At 38.5% G+C, this 21,870-nt stretch overlaps 1 protein-coding gene and 1 long non-coding RNA gene across 5 annotated transcripts in view; both read left to right on the forward strand.

Annotated features, from left to right (window-relative positions):
• Nucleotides 1-5,387: 5,387 nt before the first annotated feature.
• On the forward strand, nt 5,388-7,177 carry LOC120297677. Its single transcript, XR_005553858.1, has 3 exons — nt 5,388-6,139; nt 6,244-6,335; nt 6,457-7,177. It is a non-coding gene; the product is annotated as an uncharacterized LOC120297677 (long non-coding RNA).
• Nucleotides 7,178-13,123: 5,946 nt separating this feature from the next.
• Nucleotides 13,124-21,870, forward strand: part of ANKMY1 (ankyrin repeat and MYND domain containing 1) — a 36,790-nt gene continuing 28,043 nt past the window's right edge. For 3 of the 4 annotated variants that reach the window (XR_005553857.1, XM_039320580.1, XM_039320581.1), the window contains exons 1-2: nt 13,124-13,354; nt 14,647-14,953. Coding sequence is in view for 3 of the 4 variants with exons in the window: in XM_039320580.1 (XP_039176514.1) it covers nt 13,320-13,354; nt 14,647-14,953 (342 nt within the window). In the remaining variant the exon portion in view is untranslated. Of the gene's footprint in view, nt 13,355-14,646; nt 14,954-21,870 lie in introns of those variants that run through there. The other variant, XM_039320582.1, reaches the window with a different exon arrangement.

The raw sequence follows: 21,870 nt of genomic DNA on the forward strand, positions 1-21,870 counted from the left end.
ATTTTTGGACATTCTTTTCTTGTCTAAATAAGTTTTCATTCATCCTCCACGATCTCCTCTCCTCTTTTTCATCGACCAACTCCATCCAAACTGGACTATGATCCGTCAATGTCCTAGGAAAAATTTTAACGTTCTTTACCCTGAAAAATAAATCAGTTGTAATCAAGAAGAAATCAATTCTTGAAAAAGATTGGTGTCTATCTGAAAAGAAGGTGAAATCTCTCTCCTCCTGATTGCGTTCACGCCAATAATCTCTCAGCTCCCAATCCTCTTTCAACTCAAAGAAGGCTTTAGGTAATTTAGCCTGTTTGAAAGAAGTAGAAGATCCTTTTTTGTCTCTTTGAGTATCTGACACACCATTCCAGTCTCCCATTAATATAACAGGTCTGTAATCCAACAAAGTTAGTTTCTGATGTAGCAGTCTATAAAATTGTTCCTGTTGTTGATTTGGTGCGTACAATCCCACTATAAGTACTTTCTTACCATATAAGGCAATTTCAATCATAACATATCTCCCTTGAGGATCAGATTCTACCAAACAGGCTGATAAATTTTGCTTACCATAAATAACTACTCCCCCTTTTTTCCCAGGAGCAGAAGATACAAAATGAGATCCCAAGCGAGCGTTAACTAGATATTTTTGATCTTTAAGTGTAATATGTGTTTCCTGCAAACAAATAATATCATTATTATGTTGCTTTAAGTAGTGAAAGATTTTCTTTCTCTTTTGAGGGGAATTAAGTCCATTAGCATTCCAGGTCAGGAGCTTTACCATCTCCCTTAACCAGAAGCCTGGAGAAGACTGCTTAAAGATCTGCCATTGAAGAATGTGCTGCAGAACTCTTAGGTCTTGCTTCTCCCACCGGCAGTGAAACAATTTCTTGAAGAGATTCTTTAACTTCTTTCTTCTGTTGTTCCTTTTCCTTACGTCTATATGCTGACGGGTCATTCTTTGCTCTTTGATCTCTGTTTGTCGCGACCACTCCGCCTGTAGCTTTACAGCAAACATCACACCTAATACTTCAGACTGCTGTTCCACCTCTTTATCATCCAGACCTTTCTGCATCATAGATGATGGTGAGCCTGCTCCCAGGACCGAACTGTAAAACTCCTTTGCTTTAGTAACTGTATTAAGTCTATAGCGCGTCCCCGCATGGCTCACAACAATACCCATCGGAATCTCCCATCTAAATGGCATCATTCTTTTTTTAAGCTCATTAGCTAAAAAGGCAAAGTCTTTTCTCTTTCTTAAAATTTTAGATGGGATCTCCTTTAAAATAATGACATCTTGAGCAGCAATCTGGAATCTCTTATTATAGAAAGCTTGTATGATTTCATTACGCAGAGATCTCTTTGCAAAATAAATCACCACATCTCTTGGTAAGTTTTTTTGTTTTGCGACCCAGGAGTTAACTCTGTAAATTTTTTCCACTTCTCTAAATATCTCTTCTTTATTTCTATTCAAAATAACAGCAGGGTCATTTACCACAATCTCTGTCAGGTCCTGCTGCATGTCCTCTTTCAGCCCCCTAATTTTTAAAGCATATTCCATTTCCCTATACTGAGACATAACAATATCATCTTGTGAAATTTCCATCTTTTTTTCCATGCCTTCAAACTTGTCTTCCAGAATATCAACCTTATCTTCAACCTCTTCCACTCTAGAATCTAGCTTCTCAACCACAGAAGCAAGTCCTGTTAATGCCATAACTATGTCTTGCCTCAGAATAGTATTGTTCTGCTCCAAAAGCTCCTTCATTTCCCCTCTGATTTGGATTTTATTCTGCTCTAAAAGCTCCTTCATTTCCCCTCTGATTTGAGATACAGCATTTCCCATTATATCTTTCATATCTTGTACCATTATTGTTGGCAAAGGAGGAGAAGGTGGTGGTGTAGCTTTAGGTTGTTGTGCCGGTAGAATTGCAGGAGAAGAAGACACCTTTGGAACTGTAGAAGCTGCTTGTCTCTTTGAAGCCATTTAAAAAAAAAAACAAAAAAAATCTTGTTTCTTCTTTCTTCCTTCTTAAAAAAAAGCAATAAAAATATCCTCAAAAAGAATAAAAAAAAACAAAGGAGAGTTTAAAAATCTCAAATCCACCTTTTAGAAAAAAGGAAAAAAGTTTAAAAGAAAGCTATATAGTCCATAACGTTCCGTTTGACTCACTTTTTTCTGGAAAAAAAAAACTTTCAAATCGCCATTTTACTTTGACTCTCCACTCAAACAAAAAAAAAGGAAAAAGAAAAAATCAACCTAAACTAAAAATCAAATAAAAACCAATAAGTTCAATCCTTTACCCAGCTCTGTCCGCTTTAAAAATAACTCACCAGGTTTCTTTAAGAACGGAGATGATAGCAGCGTTTTACTTTGTTCCCAAAGGATCAAAGACAGCTGGGAGGCGGAGGCAACCCGAACTCCGAGGGAGCTCTCTTTTCACCCCCCAAGAAAAAAATTCCTGGGGGGTTTGAGAGGCTCTACCTCTATTCGGGTGATTCTCTTCCCCCCCTTCGCCCGGGAAGGGGATTTCGAGCCGCGGGACAGCTGATATCTGCTGCGCTCCACGGTTCTCACGCTCTTCCAGGAGGATGGCTACAAGGTAGCCGCCATCATCGACGTTATCCACCGGAAGTATCCCTCCAATGTCTTCACTCTTATGGGATGACAGAAGATTATTTAAAAAATATTTGATTTCTCTGGCGTGCGATGGCGCTGCTGTGATGTTAGGGTGTAAAAGTGGAATGAAAAACTTGCTGTCAGAACGTTTTCCTTCTCTTATAGTTTGGCATTGTGCTAATCACAGACTAGAATTATCAGTAGGTGATGCTGTCAAGGAAACTTCAGGAATAAATAGATTCAAATCATGTACTGATAAACTTTATGACATATACCATGCTTTGGCAAAGAATAGTAGAGAGTTGCATTAATATGCAGAATTACTGGAGGCTCTATCCTTGGAAACTCTATCCTTGGAAAATTTTACGGGACTGGAGGCTAAAACATATAAAGAAAGGTTGCTGGAATTAGGTATGTCTAGTTTAATGAAAAGAAGAACTAGGAGTGACATGATAGCAGTGTTCCAATATCTCAGGTGTTGCCACAAAGAGGGAGTCAAGCTATTCTCCAAAGCACCTGAAGGCAAGACAAGAAGCAACAGATGGAAACTAATCAAAGAGAGAAGCAACCTAGAACTAAGGAGAAATTTCTTGTCACTTAGAACAATCAGTAGAACCATTTGCCTCCAGAAGTTGTGAATGCTCCAACACTGGACGTTTTTAAGAAGAGATTGGACAACCATTTGTCTGAAATAGCATAGAGTTTGCTGCCTGAGCAAGGTCCCTTTCAACTCTGTTATTCTATTAAATTTTGGATGAGGCATAAATCCATGAATTCAGTTACGGTATACTCCAAGGGTGTTTTCATTGAGAACTGAATTCTACATCAGATTTACTTGTAAGGTAGAAAATTATTCTGTACATCAAAACGACCTTTCCTTGCTTGCTTAACCATTTTTCCAAGGTGAAAATCAAATAAACTTTCCAATAAGAATATATAATATCCTTGCATCAAAAACTGACATTAAATTCATTTGCAAGATGTATGATGGGCCTGACATTAACTTAACATTTCTAGTGTCTAGACAAGAAGCAGAACCAGAAATGCTAGTTCTATGTACGTTTGAGGTTACGTTAATAAAATTATGCAAGCCTGAAACTATCCCTCCCATCCCTCACTTTTACCCACTCAAAAACTAGGGAGAGAAAAATAGCAAATACAAATATAAAAGACCATAATAATAGATATCCTAAAAAAAACTAGAAATCCCATAGTTGAAGGAAATGTCAGGCCCAAGTTCAGGAATGGCACAGCGAAATCCAATTAAGTTCAATCCTTTATTTGCTTAAACCTAATCGATAGAATCTTGCCAAATTCTAACTTACTAGATATACTCTGAGAGAATCTTGTGTGAATTCAAGCTACACTGAACTTCTTTCCTGCTCCCCCTTCCAGCTCGGATCTGCACAATCTCTTGATCCAGGTCTCTTTCTGGGAGAACTCTGTGTTGCCCAAAATCTCCCCCACTGCTCCTTCAGGTGCACTTTCCATCACACTTGGACCTGGTCTTCTTAAGGGCTTTTTGGAAAATTGCCACAATACAAAAAAGATGCTGAGAGTCTAGAAAGAGTGCAGAGAAGAGCAACTAAGATGATAAGAGGTCTGGAGGCTAAATTGTACAACCATTGGTTAAGGGAACTAGCTCTGTCTAGCCTATCAAAGAGAAAGATTAGGGGTAACATGACAGCTGTCTTCCAATAATTGAGGGGCAGCCATACAGATGAGGGGGTTGACTTATTCTCAAAAGCACCTAAGAGCTGGACAAGAAGCAATGTGTGGAAGCTCTTTAAAGTGAGATCCTATTGCAATTTACTCTGCCAAGCAGAGAAATCTCCCCAGGTCTGCTCATTCACCACTGCAGCCCCTTTTCACTCTCACCTGTGTGTATTTTTCTTATTAGATCATCCTTTGATTGCACTAAATGCATCAGCAGAATTCTGTAGTTACATTTCTACCAATATTGAAAAATAGATAAAACTCTGAGCAGCATTCACTCAGTCACTCAGTTTGCTTTGCTTTTTCTTTGTGAGGTCATGCCTCATAATGGTGCTGACAGCGGCATCAGCTCACAAAGAAGTAAATACAACTTTTGGGTGGGCTGAGTGAAAACTATTCACTCAAGAGTTTTATCTCATGTGGGCACTTAGATTCATTTGCTTTTATTTGGTTGCTTATATTTTCTTATGCTTTTATTTATCTGTATTTATGTAGCTTAGGTTTGTTTTATTTTACAGTATTTATTTGTTTATTCATTTTACTTAATATACCTATTTACACATACTGTTTATTTATTTTTTATCATATTTCATATATTTGTTGAATTAGTTTAGTTAGGATTAGTTTAGTTTAGCTTAGTTTCGCACATTTCATTTATAATGGAGACATTCCTGTATTATGCAGGGAAACTCCTGTTTGAGGTAAGAGATCTTTGGTTTTATTTATTTACTTGTCAGCTTGTATGTCTTACTGTAGGATTTAGAATTCGAAGAGGTAATATGACAGATAACATGATATAAGTAATGATAATGATGAAGTAAAACAGGAATCAAAAGAATCTAGGAACAAGCAAAAACATTTTAGAATAATTTTTAGAATAACCTTTGAACCAAAATATTTTAAAAATACCGTATATGCCAGCGTACAAGGCGACCCGGCGTATAATATGACCGTCTTTGTCGCCGAGCTGCATTCCTAGAATGTTGTCTTATACGCTGGAAACTACCAGTATTTCCGGCGTATAAGACGACTCGGAGTATAAGATGACCCCCATCTTTGGCGCTGATTTTAGCGCTTGCGGAAGTCGCCTTATACGCCAGCATATACGGTATCTGCACATCTTCTTTCAGGCACTTTCTTCATGAACTGTGTTAATATCTTCAGTTTAAATGCATCCACAGGACAGCTTTCCAGAAAGGCTGGGAAACATAGCTCTGTGGCTTTGCTTGGGGTGCAGAGAAAAGCAGTTGTGAGGCTGGCTAGAGACCTCAAATCCCTAATTCCTAATTAAGTCAGGAGGCTCAGAGTCACCTTACTCTAACTAGAGATGGGAGGATCCTAGCTTCTGACCATGTTGTCATCAACACTATCTTGGAGGCAGTGTCAATTGTTCATACAGCAAGGTTTAAATTGGAACAAAACGGCCATTATAAAATCACTTTAACAGTAGAGCAGCTAAAGGCAACTTCAGTTGTCCCTGCAGCTGGCTAGAGGCAAAAATTCAGGTGATGTCATGAGGTTTGTTGCTTAACAATGGTTAACAGTGGTTAGTGAGAAGGATTGAGGGAAGACAGGACAGTTTTCTGGGTCTTGTAATTTTTTCTTTAATACCAATAGAGTCTTGAGACAGTCCCACACTATGATTTGCTTAGTAAATTTGCCTCCTCTGTTCAAAGGGTTCAGTGTCTTCTTTTGGCAGGTATGTGTCTCTGGAAATACCAAGAGCAATGAAGAAAGTAGAAGGAGCATCTCCATGAAATAACAGCAAGCCATCAGGAGGAGCTGGTGGAAAAGAATGCCAGAATAACCGCTGTGAGTCAGTTGTTTCCCTTATAAGCCTGTCTTAAGCTTCTCTTTTGGTCTGCTTATTTCTATTCTATGACTGATGTATGCTTCTGGTCATTTTTATGTCTTAGTTGGAAGAAGAAAATAAAGCACTTGCCAGCAATTTAGCACATATTGTGGAGGAAAACTATGAGATTAAAAAGAAACTCCAAAAAGCTGGAGAGTGAGTATTATTTTAATTATTTTAATTAATTTTCATTTTCATTTTTAAAATGAGAGTGATTGGCTTTATGTAAAGTTTAACAAGTTCACAAGTACAAGTTATTTTATTATTTTTTCCCCAGGGCTTGCCCAGCTGACCTCTGACACCACAACGTTAATAGAGAGGCTGAGGCAATGGGAGATGGAGGCAATGGAGGAGGAAGAAGAGATGAGCTCCCAGGTACACCTATTCACAAACGTTCGACCAACATAGACAAAGATGAGATGCTATGTTTATTCGACAAAAGTGAAATAATCGTAATGACAGGCTGTTGTTTCATAGGAGATTTACATAGGAGTCATGCAAAAAAAAAAGAAAAAAAAAAGAAAAGAAAAATTTTCTCTCTGATTTTTTCCAGTTTTCTTTTTTCTGAAAATTCAATTAAGAATCCAAGAAGGAAACAAAATGGTCAAGATACCTCCCTACCAACAATCAACATTCACAAATACTTTTTTTATTCAAACAATACCTATAGGATTGGGAAAAACGTTTTTTGATGAACTAAATACAATAATATTGAAATTTATTTGGCAAGGAAAAAAAGCCAGAATTAGACTGAAAATGTTACAAGAAGCAAAAGAAAATGGAGGACTTGGACTGCCAGACTGGATGCTATATTATCAAGCAACTATATTAATATGGATAAAAGAGTGGACAATGCTTAGACAAAAGATTACTAGACCTAGTGGGGATGACCTACAACTGGAATGGCATGCCTTTCTGTGTTATGGGAAGAATAAAATACATAGATATTTTCAAAATCATTATATAAGAAATGCACTTTTCTTAAAATGGGAAAAAACAAAAGTGAAATTTTATATTAAAATACCTGGATGGCTTTCAACAATGGAAGCATTTGCTTACCCAAACTTGATTAATTACAAGGAAGTTGTGACCTATAAAGATATTCTGGACAATGAAGGGAAATTGAAGTACAGATAAGATTTAGAAGAGCAGGATATTGATTTATCATAGTGGTCATATTTTCAAATTCAAACAAGTTAAGAAAAAGATGTTAAAACAATGGGATTTTACAAAGAACAGACAGAATTTGACCAGATATTGCTGAAAACAGATGAAAAACTGATAAAAAACTACAAATATTTGCTAAAGATGGAAGAGGAACAAGTAAAAGAAACAATGATAATATGGGCAAAGAAGTTTGGATATAAGTGGCAAAGCTTATGGGAAAGAAACTCTAAAATAACAAAAGCGGCAACATATAAAGAAAACTTATACAAAATGTTATATAGATGGCATTTAACACTGGTGAGATTAGCAAAAATGTTTAAAATATGCAGGGCTTTTTTTGTCATAGAACACACCGGAACAGAGTTCCAGCATCTTTTTTTGACAGATTTTCCAGAGTTGCCTTGAACAAAATCCTAGTCTTTTAGATACACTAAAAATTGAAGGTTTTTTTTTCCAACTACAAAGGTAAACCTTGTAGGGTAGGCAAGGTGGGTTGTATGATGTGTGTGAGTTCTGGCACCTTTTTTATCATTTTTACAAAAAAGCACTGTATCTAATTTAGCCTTTGTGTTTCAAGTGAAGTGGGTTTTTTTTTGTAAACAAGATCCAGGTTTAATACATTACTAAGACTAGATATGAAGGAAGCAGTGAAGTATGCTGCCAACGTACTGTGTAAATGTATCAAGAATTATCCACAAATACTGTTTAAAAATGCATAAGTACCTATTTTCAAAATCTTCCACTTAAAATCTCATTTTCCCCATAACCTTCATACATTTCCTAGTCCAACTGACTACAGAAGAATACATGGAGGCTAGTAGTTAAGGCAGTTCCAGTCTAACATACTGTGAGGATTAAGACTTCTCTGAGACCATAGCAACAAACTGCTTGAAACAAAACATCAAAAATTCCAGATCCATTATTGAAGTCATAGGTTCTCTAGAAGTTCATCTAAGTTTTCTTTTCTATTTCTCTCAACCGTATATACACAGAAAAGCAAGATGCACTGACATTCCAGTGTACACTCAACAGGTGGGTTCATTTTATGTCTTCAATCGGCATATTGATCTAATAAAAGGTAGTGGTTGGAAAAGACCTTGGAAATCATCTAGTCCAACTTGCTGCCCAGTGCAGGATCCCCCATTAAAACATCCCCCAATAGCAGTAACAATAGTCAATTGCATCAATTCTGACCCATCTTTTACTTGAGAGCCCTTCAGACTCAAGACAATCTGTCCACCAGTCTTTAGTTTTTCAGCCTAATTTATCCCTTTTCCACATAAATGTTCTCTTTTTAGTCCCTTTTTATTCACCTGATTTCTTCCGAACATGCTCCAGTATATGAACAACTTTTCTAAAAATCTGAAGCCAGAAATGTATGTAATATGGCATGACCAAAACAGAATAGAAAGCAATGATTTATTTATCAAAATGTATTTATCAAATTCCAAGGCCATTCAATTCCAAAGCAACTCTGGAAAATTTATAATTTAAAAAGAACAATAATATAAATGACATAGCTAAACAGAGGAGCAACATATAAACAATAAACCTACAGAGACTCCCAAACAAAACAAAACAAATCTCTTCATTTATTGTGTTCCCACGGCCCTGGAAGATCTTCAATTGTTTCCTAACACAAACTTTGCTGGGGAGGAAGATCATTCCAGAGGATAGGAGCTGTAAGAGCAGGCATGCTTCCTGGGTCCCACTGCATGACATTGTTTAATTGACAGGATCTAGAATACACGCATCCTGCTGGACTTTACCAGATGGGCAAAACAACTGGAGACAAGACGTCCCTCAGATAGCCTTAAAGAAGAATCAGCATCTTAAATTGTACCAAGAAGCCAACTGCAATAGGAAGGAGATGAAGGCTTTGGTGGTGAAATAAAAATAGCCTGGTTTTGAATGTTAATAAAACAAAGGAGATCATTGTTGATTTTAGAAAGAGCCGGCATAGTCATATTCCACTTTGTATCAAAGTTGCAGCTATGGAAGTGGTTAATAGTATTAAGTACCTGAGGGTGCAGATAAGTTACAATCTGACCTGGTCTCTTCATTCGTTATCTTTAATGAAGCGTGCAAACCAGCATTTGCATTTCTTGCATCAGATGAGACCACATCTTTCTCCTCCTGTCCTGGCCACTTTTTAGAGAGGCACAATTGAGAGTGTTTTAACAAACTGCATCACTGTTTGGTTTGGTGGCAACAGTGCCTCAGATAGAAAGTCCATACAGAGAGTGGTAAGGACAGCTGAGATTATAGGAAGCTTGCTTCCCGTTATTAAGGATATTGCTTATAAATGCTACACACCTACTTCACAGTGTGTTTCCTTTGCTTCCCTCGGGGAAGAGGTGTCAAAGTATTTATAGCAGAACTACTAGATTCTGTAACAGCTTTGTTCCTTATGCCATCCATCTTGTAAATTCACAGGATTCTTTTTTTACCACATATATATATATATATACATTCGACTTAGACTGATGTTTCTCTGTGTCGTTCATATATGTGTGTGTATGTGGGTATATGCATAATGGTATTTTTTTGAGAATTAAATGCAATGAAATTTCATTTTAATGTATGCTGATTTAGCTTACATTTAAAGTGACAGTAAAGATTCTGTTCTATTCTATTCCTATTTCTATTTCTATTCCTATTCCATCCCATCCCATCCCATCCCATCCTATCCTAATTCTATTAAGCCAACTGCTAACCAGTTCAGTTCATAGTATAGTGGGTCATGTGTGCATAATGGGGTAATCCCATCATTATCTGTGCTCTTGCATTCTGGACCTACTGCAACTTTCAGATAGTCTTCAAGGGCAGCCCCCAATACAGTGTATTGTAATAATCCATTTGTGAGATGGATAAGGAATTATCTGAAAGAGCTCCTTGTTCTGATTCACCTCTGGCAATTTCCAGTGAATAATTCTGGAAACTTGGTCATGATTTCTGTTTGTGAAATTTTGCTTCAATCATTAATAAATGGTCAATTGTTTCATATGTTTCACTATAAAGATGACGTTTGCTGTTTGTTACATGTTGAATGTTTGCCTTCATGCAATTAGTTGGCAAATCTTCTTGAGCCATTAAAACAAAGCTTTCAGTTTCTTTAATGCTTCTGACCTTAACAAACTTCATTTACGTTTTTTATCAGCTTTTCCTTCTTTCAAGTACTAACCATGCATTGGCTTGTTCTTCCAATTAACAAATTGGATTTTTTAAAATCTCTCTCCCGCCCCCAATATTCAGCCTTTGTTTTCTTTGATTGACTTCCTTCAGCAAGGGTTCTTGGCTTTTCTTAAGGTAGTCATTCAGGTTGTGTTTTTTTCCCTCCAGTTTGTTTTACAGCCAGCCAGGTGTTTACACTGGCACTTTTATCCACTTATCCTATCTTCCCAGGGATCTGTGATAGGCAGATGATATTGTTTGATGGTGTTAAAGCTATCACTGCAGGATATAAACTATTTCTACTAAAGCTGCCTGATGGTGATTTTATCAATGCTAATGGCATTCAAATGGTGTTCCACTTTCCTGATTGCATCCAAAGCACCTATTACTATTGGTACTACTTTTGCTTTCTTTTGCCACAGTCTTTCTATTTCTACTTCCAGTCTTTCATTTGTGATTTTCTCAAGTTCTTTCTTTTCTATTCTGCAGCCTCCAGGTACTACCACATCCACTATCTAGACTTTTGTCTTTCTTATTTCACAATTGTTAGGGATGTGATAGGTGCTTGTCTGTTTGAATTTTAAAGTCCTAGAGCACTTCAGCTTCTTCATTTTTTATTACTTTGTCTATTTTGTGGTTACACAAGTTCTTGCTTGCAGGTAAATGGTATTTGTTGTAGATACTCCAATGCAGCATTGTTGCTACTTTGTCATGCTGTTGTTTGTAGTCAAACTGCAATTTTCTTGCAATATCTAACTAACTATTTCTTTAGCTTCTTTGCAAGGTGGCATTTGCTGTCTCTTGCTATCTCCTCAATTCTTTGTTATTAGTATCATGTACATAAAAGTGTGAAATCGCAGCTTCTAGTTCTTAGCTGGTTTTAGCCTTCATATGCATCCCGTTCTTCCCAAGAACATAAGATGTTGTACTATCTATGTGGATCCAAGCAGCGTGGCCCTTGTAACTGACAGTTGGACATTCTGTCAAAGCACAGATTTTCTAGGTGCTGTCTAAGATTTTTTGGTATAACATCCAGTGTGCTGATAGCCACTGGGACCACCATGGTCGCTTTTTGCCATAATCTCAAATTTGATTTTCATACCTTAATACTTTGAGGTCTTCTTCTAATCCTTTATCTTCTATTCTACTAACTCCTGATATTGCCACATCAATTATCCACATTATGTTTTCCATCACAATTAAATCTTGTATGTTATGAGCCAAGACTTTATCAGTTTGTATTTAGAATTCCCACAATATTTTTACTTACTATATTTCTAGAGGAATTAAGGTATTTGAATTTCTTTCCGTAGGGACAGAGGCAGTAGGCAAGGTGAGGTGGTATTAAGTCTTGTATGAGAACCATTTCTACTACACAGGACCATAACTGGTGATAATTAGTTCAACAACAAAACAGGAATTCATCCTTACTTTGAACATCAAGGAAGTGCTAAGATTTAAAAATATTCCTGGAATATAATCTAGATCACAGGTCGGCAACCTACGGCTCCGGAGCCGCATGCGGCTCTTTGAGCCTTCCCCTGTGGCTCCCAGCCTCCTCTGCCTTTGCAGAGAGAGACAGAGACAGAGAGAGGCAATTGCACTTCCCTGCTTCTCTCTCTGTGTGTTTGTGTGTGTGTCTGGGTGTGTGTGTGTGTGTGTGTTGTGTGTGTGTGTGTGTGTGTGTGTGTATGTGTAAAAGAGAGTGCACTCACAGTGTTCTCCGAGGAGCTGAAAAGCTTTCTGGGCGGAGCTCCTCCCTTTGCTGCGTCTCTGAAGGAAGCAGGAAGCAGGCAGGAGAGAGCTAGCTAGCCCAGCTAGGCTGACTCAGGAATTCTGGGAGTTGAAGTCCATGAGTCATAAAAGAGACGAGGTTGCCTACCCGGAGGTTGTTGGACAACAGCTTGAAGCTTGCCAGGTGAGCAGCAGATAGGAGGGGGGGGAGAGAGAGAAAGAGAGAGAGAGAGGAGAGAGAGAGTGGGGGAAGAGGAGTGGCAGACCAAGGGCAGATAGAGAGGGAGGGAGAGACCCTTTTGACATCTAAAATGAAGATAACACTGCATATATCCTTTTTTTACCTGTGTGTGTATGTAATTTTATTCTCTTAAAGCATTCTCTTGGTGATCATTGTTTTAATAGTATGGATATTCCCAAGAGTCATATTTTTACTTTTATTTTTAATGTGTATATGTGTGTGTGTGTGTGTGTGTGTGTGTGTATATATACATATACACATACACACACACACATACACACACCTATAATAAAGGTTAGAAAGGATATATGCAGTGTTATCTTCATTTTAGATATCAAAAGGGTTTTGCGGCTCCCAGTGTTTTGTTTTTGGTGGGAAACGGGTCCAAGTGGCTCTTTGAGTGTTTTGGGTTGCCTACCCCTGATCTAGATCAAAGTACCCACCGAATTTAATGTGATCACTGAGAAAACCAATTGTAAGCCATTACCATACAACATTACCATAGTCTGTTTACAACGGAGCATTTACTCCAACCGAACCGCCAGTAAAAAAAAATAAAAACTCCCTGCGAGGTGGAGCCACTTCGCGCTCCATAAAACTCCGCCTTGGTCTCTATGGAAACCGGGATGCAGCGCAGCCCAGGCAGGAGAGGAGTATCCAGAGCTGCCGAGAGAGACCTGCCCGCCTTTTCCCTGCTAGTGAGGGGCGATAGGAGCAGCGCTTTGAGCACGTCTTCACTGACTGTTACGTCTCTGCTCTCCTCCCCGGCCCTTATGAGGCGGCGTCTGCGGGGCCGGAGGACTCTTCTCCGACCTTGAGAGCCAATGGAGTCTATTCAGGCTGCCGCTCCGGCTCTTGGGTGGGTGGTGCCGCTCTCTATGGGGCTCTAAACTATCGGATCTCCCAGGTCCATGAGAACTAGATTCCTAATCTCTACAGACCTCTGGCGGAAGCCGGCGGCAAGTATGCACACCCACGTGAATCGGGAAAGGGGCCTGACCAGAGGCTGCGAAGGCAGAATAGGTGGACCGCGGAGCGGCGTGTCGTTCACGTGTGAAGTGGAAGGAATGTGGTGTTTTTGTACCGGTAGACGAAAGTCCCCCCCCCCTCCGCGCACATCTTTTTGCACGGGGAAGGCTTTGTACGGCTAGCGGGTGCTGTAAAAATAAGTATCTGTTGCTTCGGATAGCAACGCTATTCGTTATGAATGCGACTATAAAGTGCAAACAAGTACACTTACGATATTATGTTAATACCGTGTTTATAATCTGCTTTTACTATAGAATGATGGGACAAGGTATAAGGGTATTAAAAGCCTCTGGATATGAGTAAAAATAATCACATCCAGACACAGGCTTTTAAGTGTCATTAATCAAAAGGCGTTGCAGTTCTTTATTTTTCTTCTTGGTAATTTTTCCTCTCAGATAGGTAAGAAGAAAAAATACAAAATAATTTCTGATACTGTAACAGGGATTCCTTTACAACTACGTGAATGAGAAGGGTGATTGTACAAAATAGGAGGACATCCTTGGACAGGACGAATGTCATTAGTCGTTTGTCCAGTTTTAAAAATCACTAGGTTACATATTTCTTGAAAAATTTAGCAAGTATTTCTAAACTTATTTCCCTGCCATAATTTGGTTTAAAACATTATAGTGTGGGCCTCAACCCATTGCAGATGTGCTGTTTTATTTAATGTGTACAAAGCTTTCAGGCCATTGTTTTTTGTTCTTTCACTTCATGTCTTATTTTGACTTGACTTGAAAGTTAATTTTTTTTGATAACAACAAATTGATATTTAGAATAGTTATGGTAATATCTGCTTATAGTCCAACATTATTTGGTGATCTTAAGATGCTACTGTCATTTGCCATTTCTCTAAATGTGCAAAATAAACCAGCAACAAAATTGCTTTTTTTTGCTAATTTGTATTTGATTATGTTTAGCAGCAGAATTGGTACAGTTCCAATATCTTTGGCATGTCTCCTGAAAAATAAACTTTGCTTATTTAAATTAAGCATATTCCCTGATAGGTAAGAATAGGAATCTAAACTACATACATTTACTTACTGACATTATGTGTGAAAAAGTTGTAGTATTGGATGAATTTAGTTGATAAAGAATAGTAACTGTCCCTGATTATGATTTCAGAAAGAAGAAAAATAAACCAGGAGATGGCTTCTCAGCAAATAATTTATTCTCAAGAGAAGAAGAAAGTGAAATTGAGACTGAGCAAATACCTGCTGTTGGTTATGAGTGTGGTGAAGAAGAAGAGAGAGAAGATTATGAGAAAGAGAGTAATGAACAGCGAGATATATTAGTTGAAGATGATCTGAACAATAATAGGATTGAGTATAAATCTGGAGTGCAAGAATGGCCAGATGGTTCTTGCTATAAAGGCGAATTTTCATTTGATTTAAAACTTGGATATGGAGAATTTGCATGGGACAATGGTGAGGTAAACTGGTTTAATATTTAAAATGTGCTTATTTTGGTATTGTATATAAAGTATTATTACTATTGCAACTTTACATAATAAAAACAGCTAAGGAATCGTCAAGGTTAACGTTCATGCCCAAACATGCATGCTCAGAGGTATCTGTCACAATATCCTTCAAAATACATAAGACAGAAAAAGTGTTCTGACTATTGTAATAGATGACAGTTTTCAAAAAATTCTAAAAGCTTTATTTTATATGTACAAATTATAATAAATTCTTCCACAATATAATTATTTTGAATTTTTATTTTATTCTTGGAAACTTGGATTTTGTTTATAATATTAGGCAGATAATGATTCTTCACATAATTTGGCTTCTCTTAAGCTTCATGAGACATTGTTTTATGATTAAAAAACTATACTGTCTCTGAACAGCTGAAAGTGCTGCCTTTATGTGCATTGTCTTTAGGAGTAGATGTTTTGAATTTTGTGAGACTTCTGAGGAGATAATTCTACATCAGGATCAGTATGTGAGATGGGCAGCCACATACATGTGAGAAATACATGTATATAATTGTGCTAGCAGAGGGGGCATGCTTCAGACCCTGTCAGGCAAAGAATTTCGGCTGCCGGGGCCCAGAAGAGCCTTTTCTGCCATGGCTTCCACTTTCTGGAACCTCTTGCCCCCTGAAGTCATAGCCTGGGGCCTTAATGGAGTGTGTAACGTGTTAGAGTTGGCTAATGGAGTAGAGAACACCCCATCGCCTCTTTGTGCACGCTTTGCACCTTCCCTTTTCATTCTGCTTAGTTTTAATTCAATTTTTTAAATTTGATCTTTATTGCTTTTATATTTTATTCTGCATTTTATTAAATGTTTGTAAGCCGCCTAGAGTCACCTTCATTGAGATGGGCAGCATGTGTTTGATTGATTGATAGATAGATAGATAGCTAACTAGCTAGGTAAATAGATAAAGGTATACATACAATTAAGCTGTGAATTTCTTGGTATCACCTAACCAGCGGTCCCCAACCTTTCCCGTAGCTCACACAAATGGAGCTGCATACATTCACTTGCTCATCCGCCACTTGCATGGTCTGGTTCTGAATGGGCTGTGGCCTATTACTGGGCTGTGGCTCAGGGGTTGGGCATCCCTGCCTTAAACAGCTTGAATTTTATTTTTCAGTCGGGATTATTTGGCCTGGCTGAAAGTTCATCCCTTGATTTTCTAGGTTTGTTATTATTTTAGTATTTATGCATAGATTTGAATGAAACAGAAAGAAGGCTAGACTATATCTTAAAGAGGTTGTGAGCAAAAGAAGTAATTTGAAGAAAGCCACCAACCTATATTTTTTATGTGCTCCTATTGGCTTGTCAAACAATCCTTGCATAGTTCTTTACAGCTGAACAGGAGTCTACCCTTCTTTGTTCCCCCAGGGTAAACCTTTGAAAACCATGTCTGTGCATGTCTATATAAAAAAGACTTCTCATTGCATAAATGCCTGTAAATAAGTTTGTGCATCTTGGTTATGCCCAAGTCAAACTGGCATAAGATCCTTGAGTTGCACTGTATGTTTTAAGGGTAAAAAATTGTCCACTCTACTGGATTCATCAAACTCTAAGCTTGATAATTTTCACAATCTGTTGCAAGACTTCTTGTGGGAGGTTTAATATTATGAAATTTTATTATTACAATAAGGAAACTGCCTTTTTATCAGTTCAAACTATTGGACTACCTAGCCCATTACTCTAGCACAGTGGTTCTCAACCTTTTTAATGCTGCGACCCCCAACCGGTCGTAAGTCGAGGACTACCCAGCTGGTCGTAAGTCGAGGACTACCCAACCAGTCCTAAGTCGAGGACTACCCAACTTGTCGTAAGTCAAGGACTTTCCCTGCCTGGGAGCACTGCACATGCGTGGTGCTGCCCCCTGCGCCAGCCGAGGCGTAGCTGGCAAGCGGCAGAGATGGCGCAGGCCCAGCCCAAGGGAGGTAAGGTACCCGCCGGGCCCCACGTGCGCCAGCAACCCTCCCTGCGCCTGCCAGCCTCCCACCTCCCATCCCTGGCCTCTTTTACTTACATTTTTAGTAGTTGCTCAGCAGGGAGGTGTGGAAACTTCCAGACAGCTTGCCTTCTCTGCAGACAACTTGCAGCACCGTTTGCAGAATGGGACTTTTGGCGGGCTCAGCAGGGCAGAGACAGCCTGGACAATTCCTATTGGCTTTTGAAAGCAAATAGAATTAGACTCTATTCAAGAGAGTCTATTCTATTGGCTTTCAAAAGCCAATAGAATAAAAGGGAGTAGCACAGCTAAGGAAAAGGGGAAAAAAATGGCGGACTGCGTTGTTTGGCGACCCCCGTGAAATGGTCATTTGACCCCAAATAGGGTCCCGACGCACAGGTTAAGAACCGCTGCTCTAGCAGACAGTTGCAAGTTTTTTAGAGAGAAAAATCAGATTTTTTTTTCTAGCTCGAAATGCCTGGAATCTTTTGCTTGAAATATTCTGCAACTGTACTGTAATTTGATTCTTACTTTAATGTTTATGGTTTGTTTTATTTAAGATAATAAACAATCTTCTGCTTTCTAGCCTGGTGACTTAACCACTAGGTCAAACTGGCTCTTCAAGTACTTTCCGTGTCCCTTATTAGTCTATGTTATATGCAGATTCTGAATTATTAGCTTGCAATGGCTAATAAATTAGATTCCTATACCCTCCCCTGAAAATAATATTGTAAGCTACTAGTTTCTTAGTAGATTTTAAAGGGATTATTTATAAGACTATTTTCTTCTGGGAATCAGATTGAGAAGACAATAATTCATAAATGTCTGAATGCCATTATATATTTAGACTGAGTTTGTTTGAGTTTGATAGAAAGTTAATAATAACCTCAAATCTATATAGTTCCGATGTGCTCCTTTCAGATACAATTTATATGTTATTTATTTATTTTGTCAATTACTTCACCTTATTTACTGTATACTGAATAATGTAATATATCATTCTGAAAACAGATATTCAGTTTTTTTTACTGTGACAGTAATTCATGCAGTAAATGCAATATTAATGAAATTTACCAAGAATAAAATTCGTGGATTGGTTTGGGTTTATAGCTTTGTTTGAGTTTTATTCTCCATAGATTTCTCTTTATTAAATGTTGTAATTCTTAATATGTATAATCTGTAGTTATTTTCCATGGATGAAGCTAACTGGAATAAATTTCCTAAGCTTGCAGATGATTCTACTATATTCAAATTCTTTGAAAATATCAGTTAAAATATTTTTTTTTGTTCCCTTGTGAGCTGTGATATATACTGGCAGTCAGTTGTAAATTGCTAGTGTCCTTTAATTATTTCTTATCAACTTTCTGTGAGAACTTTAAGAAAACTTGCAGATTTCTCTAAATTTGTCAACGTCTAGAATATAGGCTGGGATTCAGTGCATCTATGAGGCACTGTATATATTGATTGCTTTCATATGTGTCCTGTAGAGGCATCCCAGAGAAGCTTTTTAGAAGGCAGAATATACAACACTCCTATGAGTGTTTAGAGCCTCTTTATTTTTAAGCCTTAGAACAATTGGGCCTAAAATCTTTAGATAGTCTTTGTAACATATTTTGAAATAATTATTCATCATATTACACCTACGGACATCTCTTAAATACAGACTTTTTGTTGATTGGTCTATTTCAGATACTAAACCTCAGTGATGGTTTGGCCATTAGGGTTCTTTTTCTGTCTGTTTAAATTTCCTGCCTGGTTTCCTGATTTTCAGTAATTATAATTTACTCTAATACTTTAGTAAGGTAAACAAAGGTTTCCATGAACCAGATTTTCCCTTTAACTCAGAGTTGGTTACCAAATTCTATTAGTTCCCTGTGTGCTGAAGTTTTTCGTGTTTGATGGTTTATGGCAGTGATGGCGAACCTTTTAGAGACTGAGTGCTCAAAAACTGCCCCTGCCTGCCCCCCAGCCTGCCCGCTTCACCCCCGCTCTGCCACCTGCCCCTCCCAGAGGGCCACCCACCACCTCCACAGTGTGCCGATCGCCCAGATGTCCCAGCAACGCTATGGCAGCCATGCCCTCCGCCCGCATCCCGCAGCATCATCTGATGTGATGGGGTGCGAGGGCGGAGTCTTGTCCCCGCTACCTGGCTGCGCTGCTCTTTGTGGGCCAGGCCCGGGGGCGACTCTCCTCTGGGGTGACTGCTGGTGAGGAGGGGTCTGCAGGGGAGGCGGGGCTGGGGCAATGGCATGTGTGCCCATAGAGAGGGCTCTAAGTGCTGCCTCTGGCACATGTGCCATAGGTTCGCCACCATTGGTTTATGATGTAAAAAGACTATGACGGTTCAGATTATACCAAAATTCAGAATATCCAGTGAAACTGATTGAAAGCAGATTCAAGGCTTACAAAACAACATAATAATAATAATAATAATAGTAGTAAAGTTGGAAGGGACCTTGGAGGTCATCTAGTCCAACCCCCTGCTCGGGCAGGAAACCCTACACCATTTCGGACAAATGGCTGTCCAGTCTCTTCTTAAAAACTTCCAGTGTTGGAGCATTTACTGCTTCTGGAGGCAAGCTGTTCCACTGATTAATTGTTCTCACTGTCAGGAAGTTTCTCCTTAGTTCTAGGTTGCTTCTCTCCTTGATGAGTTTCCACCCGTTGCTTCTTGTCCTGCCTTCAGGTGCTTTGGAAAATAGCTTAATTCCCTCTTCTTTATGGCAGCCCCTGAGATATTGGAATACTGCTATCATGTCCCCCCTTGTCCTTCTCTTCGTTAAACTAGACATACCCAATTCTAGCAACCGTTCCTTATATGTTTTAGCCTCCAGTCCCCTAATCATCTTTGTTGCTCTTCTCTGTACTCTTTCTAGAGTCTCAACATCTTTTTTACATCGTGGTGACCAAAACTGGATGCAGTATTCCAAGTGTGGCCTTACCAAGGCATTGAAGAGTGGTATTAATACTTCACGTGATCTTGATTCTATCCCTCTGTTAATGCAGCCTAGCACTGTGTTGGCCTTTTTGGCAGCTGCAGCACACTGCTGGCTCATATTTAAGTGATTGTCTACTAGGACTCCGAGGTCCCTCTCACAGTTACTACTATTGAGCATGGTGCCACCTATGCTGTACTTGTGCATTTGGTTTTTCTTGCCTAAATGTAGAACCTTGCTTTTTTCACCATTGAATTTCATTTTGTTAGTTAGTGCCCAGTGTTCAAGTCTGTCCAGATCCTTCTGTATCTGAAGCCTGTCTTCTGGAGTGTTGGCTATTCCTGCCAGCTTGGTGTCATCTGCAAATTTGATGAGTTCCCCATCTATCCCTTCATCCAAATCGTTGATGAAGATGTTGAAGAGTACTGGGCCCAGAACAGAGCCCTGGGGCACCCCACTACACACTTCCCTCCATATAGATGCAGTTCCATTGAGGACCACTCGCTGAGTACGGCCGGTCAGCCAGCTACGGATCCATCTGGTGGTGGTTCTGTCTACCCCACATTTTTCTATCTTGTCAAGTAGTAGGTTGTGATCTACTTTATCAAATGCCTTACTGAAGTCCAAGTAAATTATGTCCACAGCATTCCTCTGATCCACTAATTTTGTCACTTGGTCAAAGAATGCAATAAGATTTGTCTGGCATGATCTATTTTTGACAAACCCATGTTGGCTTTTAGTAATGACTTTGTTTGCCTCTAGGTGTTCGTTGATTCGTTGTTTGATTATCTTTTCCAGGATCTTCCCAGGTATTGAGGTCAGGCTGATAGGTCTGTAATTTCCTGGATCCATTTTTTTTCCTTTTTTGAGGATGGGAACTACATCAGCTCTTTTCCAGTCCTCTGGTAGTTCCCCTGTGTTCCAGGATCTTTGAAAAATATAGTTCAGTGGCTCCGATATCACATCTGCCAGTTCCTTGAGAACTCTGGGGTGTAATCCATCTGGTCCTGGCGATTTGAACTCATCTAGGCTGGACAGGTGCTCCCTAACCATTTTCTTGCCTATCTTAACTTGTGTTTCTGTTTTGTTTTTTGTGGCACTATTTTTGATAGGTTGGTCTGTTTTTTCCCTTTGTGTAAAGACAGATGCAAAAAATGAGTTAAATAGTTCTGCTTTCTCCCTGTTGCTTGTCACATCTTTAAATCAATGCATAATTTATTTATGAAATTAGAAATGGTGTTAATCATTATATTGGTTAAGTCAGATTATTTTCTTTGTCTTCAAATCAATTTTTCTAACATACAGCTTTCCTTCAAACTTGGAGCAGAATGGATGGACATTATAGAGAGAAACAAGAAGGCCTACTGTGCATGCCCCATTTAGTATCCCTCTTATACATGTTCACCTTATATATGTTCAGCTGAGCCTCCCTCAACACAATTTAGATCACATAAATCACATTTATAGCTGGGTTTTCTTTGAAATTTCAGTGCTCTTTCATTTTTTACACATACTAAATATTTTTGTAGTGTTTGCATTTAACTTGGGGTTTTCATTGGATTAATTATATTTTTTCTCTTTTTGTTTAGAAAACATAACTATATACATTGTGTTAGTTTATGTTTATTTACAGATATCTCTAATGCTTGATCTTCTTACCTGGGTTCTCCTTCAATTTTCTTAAAACACAGTATTAATTGTTCAACATGTATTGTATAAACACTACCAGGAATAAAGTAGAAAAATGCATACTGCTCAAAATAGTTTTGTGCTCAAGTTTCAAATTGTGGTTCACGCTTCTTTCGCACATAAGGTCCTAGTGTGACATAATTTAATATTAATTTAAGTGCTACCTAGTGGGTAATTTGACATGCATCATCTGAATGGAGAATAAGCCAGACAGTGTAATGCTGGCATAAAAATTCCTTATATATTCAACTTAACCTCTTTTATATGCTTGATAAATGTGTCCACACTTTTTAAAAAATGTGAACTTTTG

The sequence above is a fragment of the Crotalus tigris genome, unplaced genomic scaffold (assembly GCF_016545835.1).
Source record: "Crotalus tigris isolate CLP2741 ecotype Arizona unplaced genomic scaffold, ASM1654583v1 scf7180000023658.1318691, whole genome shotgun sequence".
In the NCBI taxonomy this organism is placed as follows: Eukaryota; Metazoa; Chordata; class Lepidosauria; order Squamata; family Viperidae; genus Crotalus; species Crotalus tigris.